The sequence below is a fragment of the Mirounga angustirostris genome, unplaced genomic scaffold (assembly GCF_029215605.1).
Source record: "Mirounga angustirostris isolate CCGP_5_RB_7025 unplaced genomic scaffold, mMirAng1.0.hap1 SCAF_11, whole genome shotgun sequence".
NCBI lineage: Eukaryota > Metazoa > Chordata > Mammalia > Carnivora > Phocidae > Mirounga > Mirounga angustirostris.
In genome coordinates, this window is record NW_026991719.1 from 987,502 (window position 1) to 995,399 (window position 7,898).

General features: G+C 61.9%; 1 protein-coding gene across 1 annotated transcript; it reads right to left on the reverse strand.

The window, feature by feature from the left end:
- Window positions 1-822: 822 nt before the first annotated feature.
- SLC25A6 (solute carrier family 25 member 6) lies at window positions 823-3,851 on the reverse strand. The gene is made up of 4 exons (XM_045873877.3): window positions 3,619-3,851; window positions 2,514-3,000; window positions 1,978-2,118; window positions 823-1,406 (listed from the first exon to the last, which is right to left on the reverse strand). Exons 1-4 carry the CDS (start codon window positions 3,727-3,729, stop codon window positions 1,249-1,251), a joined length of 897 nt encoding a protein of 298 aa, XP_045729833.1. The 5' UTR covers window positions 3,730-3,851; the 3' UTR covers window positions 823-1,248.
- Between the last annotated feature and the right edge of the window lie 4,047 nt (window positions 3,852-7,898).

Below are 7,898 nucleotides of genomic sequence, written 5' to 3' on the forward strand. Positions count from 1 at the left end.
GAAGCTGAGGTTCCCAGCGAGGCTGGTCTGTGGAGTTGGGCAGAGTAAACACGGGTCTAAGGGTGCACGGTCCTGTCCCAACCCCTTTTAACCTGCTTTGTGACCCCAAAGCTCAAACTTCATCTCTAACTGGACCCCAACCTCCCCACCCCAATTGCGGCAGAACAAGCATTTGCACTCACCAGTCTTGAAAAGGAAACTGGCCTTCCGTGTCCAGGACGCCGCAGCCCTGGAGAGGTTCCAGAAACCTGTTGGCCTTTCTAGCCCAGGTCACCCCGAAACAATGCTAAGATCCAACCTTCAGCCTGGAAGAGACTTTCCTCCCGCAGTGCATGTTGGTGTTTGTGCAGACATGGCTCTGTAAGAGGATGTGGACCTGTCCCAGGGTCTGGGGCCTGCCTGTATGGATTCTTGTCGGGAGTGCCCAGGGCTGACATGGGTCACAGGATGCGGCCGCTTGTGGCCTCTTCTGGGCTGGTTTTTCTCAGCAGGAAAACTAACTTGAATGGGGGACATAGGGGGCCCCAGAAGCTCGTGGAAGGTTAAGGAAGGTCTGTCTCCTGAAAGATCCCTGGAGCAGGGAGGCTCAGATGCCCCCAGGCTCCCTCACACTGGTCTACCACCCAAGGGGGCTCTCTCTGAGCCCCCTGCATGAGCAGCCTGTGATGTGCCTATTTTAGTTTCCATCCCCTCCCCACTGGGGTGCTATGAATGCCATCCCGCCAGGCTGCTAGAGGACCCAACATAAGGCAGAACGTGGCCCTCCTCGTGTCTCCCACCCCAACCCCACAAGACCGCTTAGTTGAAAACAAACCACCAGAGTCTCTGTGTCCCGTTTTTTTATGGTTTTGCAGAATGCCCAACATGACACATAATCGTAAATATTCGGTTGTGCAAAAGAGAAGAGTGCTTAAGTACAAATGGAGACATGATTTTTTTTTTTAAATAAATACTTAAACACGACTCGGGTCCCGCAAGCACCTGGACTCGAAGGTCTGTGCGGCGGAGCTGCCTGCCTGTGGACCCACGAAGACCTCGTGATTCCCCTCCCCCCCCCCCCCCGTAATCAACACACGGAATCTGGTGCCAATGGTCCATCACAATGAGCCCCCTTTGGGACCTTCCCCAGCCCTCTACACGTGATCTGGCCGGGACAAGGACATTGGAATTTCTCGAAGATCAATGGTCCGTAACAGTTACAAGTATTCTACAGGATTGCCTGGGTCCCCACGTCTGGAGGAAGAACATCTAGATGACTTTCTTCAGCTCATCGTACAGGACCAGCACAAACGCGCCCCCCATACCCCTCAGGACGTTGGACCACGCGCCCTTGAAGAAGGCTTTGCCCCCTTCATCTTTGAAGATCTTCCGCCAGCAGTCGATCGTCCCCTTGTACATGACGTCCGCTGCAAGAGGGAGAGACAGGAGAGCTGAATGGGCTGTTGTTCTGGGAAGGGGCACAAAGGGAACCGCGGAAGACACGTTACAGACACCGAATCGGACGCTACTCTCGGGATGAACTGGATTTCCGATCACAGGGACAAATGAGGGTCTGCGCACCAACGGCCCAGGTTTACGGCCCCTGCCCAGCCCACGGTTGTGGGTGGGGAGATGGACAGGGATGATCGATCGAGAAACTCGAGCCCCCAGCCACCCCGGAGCCCCATCTCCACCCCTGGGGTCAATACAAGGGCTCTGGCCATTCTGAGAGACAAGAACAAAGGAAGGGCAGGTAGCCCGCAGGGCTGTGTAGGTCTGGAGCTGCCTGGAGAATTACTGTCGTTGACCAGGCCCCCCCCCCCCCCCCCCCCCGTGAAGGCAGCCCACAAGACCTTGCCCCAAAGCTCCCTGGGAAGCGCCTGTCTGCCAGCTCACGCCTCCTGAGGGCTGAGGCCAAAGGGCCATTCGTTCAAGGAGCTCTCGCGTTTTCTCATCTCCCAAGAACAAGCCACTGTCACCAGGACCGAGACAAGATACCTCGTTTGCGCCCCGACTGCATCATCATCCGCCGCCGCACAGTGTCGAAGGGGTAGGAGACCACGCCGGCCACGGCCGTCACGGTCTGGGCGATCATCCAGCTCACCACGATGTGGGTGTTCTTGGGGTCCGGGAGCATGCCTGCGGGGTCACCGGTCAGAGTTAGGTCCTAGCGTTGCACACACAGCAGTCCACGATCAGTACTGCCCACCCTGGCTCCACGGGGAGCTCCTGGCACCAGGTAACACCGGTGGCAGGACGGGTTCTGCTCCAGGGCCTGCTGGGGGCGGTGGGAAGGTGGAGGAACCGCTCGCAGGTCCCAGGACAGTCCCAGAGCCCCAGACTTAGCGCCTGGGAGCGGCTTCTCTGTACAGCAGGGGTCCGACCAGCCCCGCGAAGCGCACACACCGCACACGTGAACCTGTTCTGCTGCAGGCACTCCAGCCCTCGACGCTGGCAGGCCCAGGCTTGCTTTCAGGGTGTTAACGGTGCACCCTGAAATTCTCGTCAAAGCCCCAACGCGAGGACACACCCACCTTTGGCTGTGTCGTACACGCCAAAGTATGCCGCCCGGTAGATGATGATGCCCTGCACGGAGACGTTGAAACCCTGGTACATGCCCCGGATGCCGTCGGACTTGGTGATCTTCACCAGACAGTCTCCCAGGCCCTTGAACTCCCGCTCGGTGCCGGACTTGCCCACGTCGGCGGCCAGGCGAGTTCTGGCGAAATCCAGGGGGTACACGAAGCAGAGCGAGGTGGCTCCGGCGGCCCCGCCCGAGGCCAGGTTGCCGGCAAAATACCTCCAGAACTGCGTGTGCTTGTCGACGCCCCCCAGGAAGATCTGCTTATACTTATCCTTGAAGGCGAAGTTGAGGGCTTGCGTGGGGAAGTAGCGGATGACGTTGGCCAGGTTGCCCCTCCAGAAGGACAGCACGCCCTGCTCTTTGGGGATGCGCACGATGCAGTCCACGATGCCCTTGTATTGCTTGTCGGCGGCGATCTGCTTGCTGGCGTGCTGCACCTGCAGGGCGGACGGACGGACGGACAGGCTCGCAAGAGGGCGACCCCCGGTACCCGCAGCCGCCCCTAGAGAACTAATTCGTGCATCTGAGCGCGCTGCCTGGTCGGGAGAGCTCAGAGCCCAGCAAACCCGTTTACCGAGCTCGTCAACGGCGCCGCCGCAACAATGTTGCCACCGGACGTTGCAACAATGTAGCCACCGGCGCGCTCCCTCGGGTTTGCAGCCGCGCACACCGCTTTCGAGCGGGACAAGACCCAGCGAGCGACAAAAGCGGCAGCAGCGGGGCTCCCGCGCTCCGTTCGCCCCAGGCGGTGGGGTTGGCGCGGGGGGGGCCCCCCCATCCTGTCCCCGGCGCACGCGCGAAGAGCCCTCCCGGCGCGGCCCGCGCGTGCGCGCCCAAGGCCCCGCCCCCGCGGATGCGGCAGCGCCCACGTGACGCGCGGCCGGCCCCGGAACCCGGCGGCGCGCGGACAAAGCGGCGCGGCCTCCCACTTCCGGCGCCCGCGCGCCGGGCCGGTCCCGGTGCACGCGGCCGGCCGCCCTGCTCTCGCCGCCCCTCCTGCAGCCCCCGCAGCGCGGCCCCGCGCCCCCCGAGCGCGCGCGCGGCCCGCCCCGCACCTGCAGCAGCAGCTTGACCCGCTCGATCGGGGCCACGGCCGTCTTGGAGATGGCGGCCGCGATGCCTCCAGCCAGGAAGTCCTTGGCGAAGGAGATGGCCTGCTCCGTCATGGTGGCGGCGCAGCGGGCGGACAGCGGAGTGCAGGCGCGGAGAGCCGGAGGGTGGGCGCCGCTGGCTCAGCGCTGCCGCCGCCGGGACCGAAAAGACGGGGCGGCCAGCGCGCAGCCGCTAAGGGCCCGACGCCCCGCCCCGCGCCCCCGCCCGGCGCGCCCATTGGCTGCGCCGCGCCCCCGCGGGCTGCCGGGAGCCGCGCCGCGCCCCGCCCCGCGCCCGCCAGCGCCGCGCCCATTGGCCACGTCCCTGCCGCGGCTCCGCCCCTCCCCGCGCGCCGCGCCCCGGGGCATGGCGGGAGCGGGGCCCCGCCCATGCGCTGTACCGGCCGGGGAGGGGCTCGGCCGCCACCGTGACCTTGTCAAGGGCGCCGTGGGGCCCGGGCGCGCGCAGCGGGCGGAAAAAGGCCGGGCGTCGCTGGGTCCCCGCGCCCGGGCTCCTTCCAAACCGCTGGAAGAGGTTCGCCCCGCTGACCTCCGAGGTCCGGCTGTCACCCCCGGGCTCGCCCCGAACACCCCCGACCCCGAGCCCCTGGCCCATCTCGCTGACCGACGCCCGACCGCGACCCCTGAGCTCGCCCCGAACACGCCCCACCCCCGATTTCCGGCCGTCACCCTTGGTTTTCTCTGCTGACCCCCGAGGTCAGGTCGCGACCCCCGGACTCGCCCTGAACACGCCCCACACCCGATTCCCGGCCGTCACCCCTTGGTTTTCCCTGCTGACCCCCGGGCTCGCCCCGAACACTCCCGAGCCCCTCCCTGGCCCATCTCGCTAACCGACGCCCGACCGCGACCCCCCAGCTCGCCCCGAACACCACCCTCGATTCCCGACCGCAACCCCTTGGCGCTCCCTGCTGACCCCCGAGGTCAGGTCGCGACGCCCTGGCACGCCCGGAACACCCGCGAACCCCAGCCCCTGGCCCATCTCTCTGACCGACGCTCGACCATGACCACCGAGCTCGCCCCGATCACCCCCGCGCCCGTCATGCCCAGCCGCTACCCTTTGGCTCTCCCTGCTGACCTTCGAGGTCAGGTCGCGACGCCCTGGCTCGCCCCAAAGACGCCTGAGGTCAGGTCGCCACCCACCCCCGCGTTCACCCCAAAGACCCGCGGCCTCCGCCGTTGTCTCCCGGACCGTCCTTCACCTAGACCTCCAGAACAGCGGGAGGGCCCCCCCGCCACTGACACATCTCGAGACACGCCCCTGCCCCAGAGACCCCAGACCATCCCGGGTCTGGCCGCGCTGGGCCCCCCTGGGGGACCCCACCCGCAAGTGGGGGCCTCACAGCCCGCATCGGTTGGTGATCCATGCCGGCGCTCAGCGCACCGGGTCGGTGCTCAGCCAGCTGCACACGTGTGCATGCTTACACGTGTGCACTTGTACACACAGGTGCACACCCACTCCTTACGTGCACTCGTACACACACGTGCATACCCACTCCTTACTCACGTGCACTCGTACACACACGTGCATACCCACTTCTTACACGCATGCACTCGTACACACACGCACATACCCACTCCTTACGTGCACTTGTACACAGGTGCATACCCACTCCTTACACACGTGCACTTGTACACACGTGCACACCCACTCCTTACATGCACTCGTACACACCCACTCCTTACATGCACTCGTACACACACGTGCACACCCACTCCTTACATGCATGCACTTGTACACACGTGCATACCTACTCCTTACTCATGTGCACTTGTACACACACGTACATACCCACTCCCATGCACCCACAGGAGCACATCCCCGAATGGAAGCTCACCAAGCCCAGAGGTCTCGAGTCCCGAACCTTTTATTGAATTGTAACCAAATGGCAGGAGTAGTAAGTGTATCATTAGCTGAATTTTACAGTGGTGTAAACACCGAGCTCCGAACAAGATCCTTAGGAGCAATCCTCAGGCAAGGATTCTTGGGTCTTTTCCCTCCCTGTTTTTCTCTTCCTCCCTGTTTCTTCTTTTCTTCCTTCCTCTTTTTTCCTCGGTGCTTGCCCCACTTCTGTTTGGTTTCCTGTGTCCCCAGTAGCAGGTAGAAAACCCTTGTACTGGATGGATGGATGCCAGCAAAATATCCAGGAGAGCTCCGGGGCACCTTGAGCCTGTGATTTTGCCAGTCCCCGGTGTCCTGGCAAATGCCTCTCTCCGTCCTGTCCTGACCTCCAGGAGAGGCAGGTAAGGCTCATAGGCGCCTGAGGCTGGCCAGGGTGCAGGTGCTGATCCACTGTAGGAGGGGAGGTGGGGCGGCACTCCGAAGTTACTTAAATGGTGAGAGGGTCTGGGCTTTCGAGGATGGCTGTGGGGAGGGCATTGGAGGTTCCGGTGCATTCTTGAGGCTTCATTGGGACAGGAAGTGGAGAAGGTCCCTAGAGGGTCCAGCCCCACCCTGGCCAGAGCAGCTATGGGGCTCTGCAGAAGAGGACGGAGGGTTGGCCTGGGTGCCGAGTTCGCTCAGAGGCTCCTGTCTGGGCACTCCCAGGGAGAACAGGATCAGCCTGTCTGGGCCAGAAGGGGCCCTGGCAATGATTATCACCCCCCAGGGGCACCGCAGGGGCCAACCAGTTGCTCATTCAGGATGCAGCTGGTTGGGGTCTGCTCAGACTGGGGAACTCCAGGCCTAGGACTTGGAATGAGGTGCTTCCGTAGAGTGACCCTCTTATGTAGGTGGGGGCGGATAGCCTCTGAGTGGTCTGCTCCCCTTCCTGTGCTCTGGATTCCCAGTGACCACCCCAGTGGTCAGCATGGTGCCCCAGGGGCCCTGGAGAACACTTCTGGAAGGAAGGAGGGAGGGGGGAGGGAGGGAGGGAGGGAGGGAGGGAGGGAGGCCTCTTTCTTTTATTGCTAATTGGCGTTCAGAACACGTTTTCCTACGGGGGGTTAGACTCAGGCACTCACCTGTTTGTCCTTGGTATGTGTGTGTGTGTGGGGGGGTGGGTCACATGGCCCCCATGCTCCATGGGGGCTGACCCAAGGGGGCAGCGGGGTCTGAACACCAGAAACCAAGAGCCTCATGTACCTGGGAAAGTACCGTCCAGGTAGATTGCCCCCCCCCCCCCCCCCCCCCCCCCCCCCCCGGCCAGACAGGAAAGAGGGAGAGGATGCCTAAAGTGGGATGGTGGGGGGAAAAAGGGTGGGTGGGGTCTTCCAAAGGGTCAAGTATCCAGCCCCCACGGGGAGACTGAAAAGGGCCCCACATTCCTAAGACTTAAGACAGCGACCTGGGTGCTGCTGGAGGTCAGCCACTGCCCGGCCAGCTGGTGCTTAAATCCGCCTCCCCAAAGTATCTGAGAAATGGGGGTGTGAATTAAAAAGGAGATTGTCCTAAAAATCAGTTTTAAAAGATGTGCATTTCAGCGAATGGCTTAGAACGGGGCAGTGAAGTGACGGGGGTGGAGCATGGAGTGGGGGGCGGTTGATCCAGGCCGTGGGTGAGTCCTTCCCCGGGGTGGGGGGTGCATTCACGGAGGCCCTGCTTTTAAGTAACCGGGTCTGGTGCTTGGCAAGGAGGCTGCCCAGGGACGGTGCCAGATACTCCCACACGGGACTCTGCGTTGGGATGTCTTCTCTGGTGTTATCTATATGGCCTCCTGTCCTACTCCCACCCTCGAGGGTCTGCAGGGCAGATTGTATCTAGTGATGCATTCAGACAGTGTGGATACCTGCTGAATGAAAGCATGTGTGCATCAGTGAATGAATATCACCGGGGTGGGTGGGTGAAGTCAGGCACAGAATTAGAAATTCCAACCTCGAAAAGCCAGGTCAGGCACAGAATTCCAACCTCGAAAGCCCTATTGATTCCTAAAGAGTGAAAACCCTTGAAAGACATATGCACATGTTTGCACGCACACCCTCTACGTTCTTTCTCAGACTCCCTAAAGATAGCTTGTGCACAGCATTCCTAATAAATGGAAAGTCAGGTCCTATAGTATAGAAGTCCCATTTTCTCTTCTCATTTTTTGATGTTTTCCTACGAAAAGTTCCAGCAGACACAAACAGGGCAGTGAGGGGTATAACGAACCCACGGACCGTTTGTTGCATCGTTCTCAAATGTTATCCGGCCGCTGTTCTCGACCCCGGGGTCTCCCTCGGGTGGGTCCTGGGTTTCAGGGCACAGTTGTGGGTGTGCAAACTCAGGGTCGGCCACCCCTGGGGTCCCG

Excerpts from the sequence above, each read along its gene's own strand:
- SLC25A6 (XM_045873877.3), bottom strand. The coding sequence starts at position 3,729 with ATGACGGAGCAGGCCATCTCCTTCGCCAAGGACTTCCTGGCTGGAGGC. Across the intron at positions 2,119-2,513 it reads CGTGTACGACACAGCCAAAG|GCATGCTCCCGGACCCCAAG; the intron begins GTGGGTGTGTCC and ends GTGACCCCGCAG. Across the intron at positions 1,407-1,977 it reads GCAGTCGGGGCGCAAACGAG|CGGACGTCATGTACAAGGGG; the intron begins GTATCTTGTCTC and ends TCCCTCTTGCAG.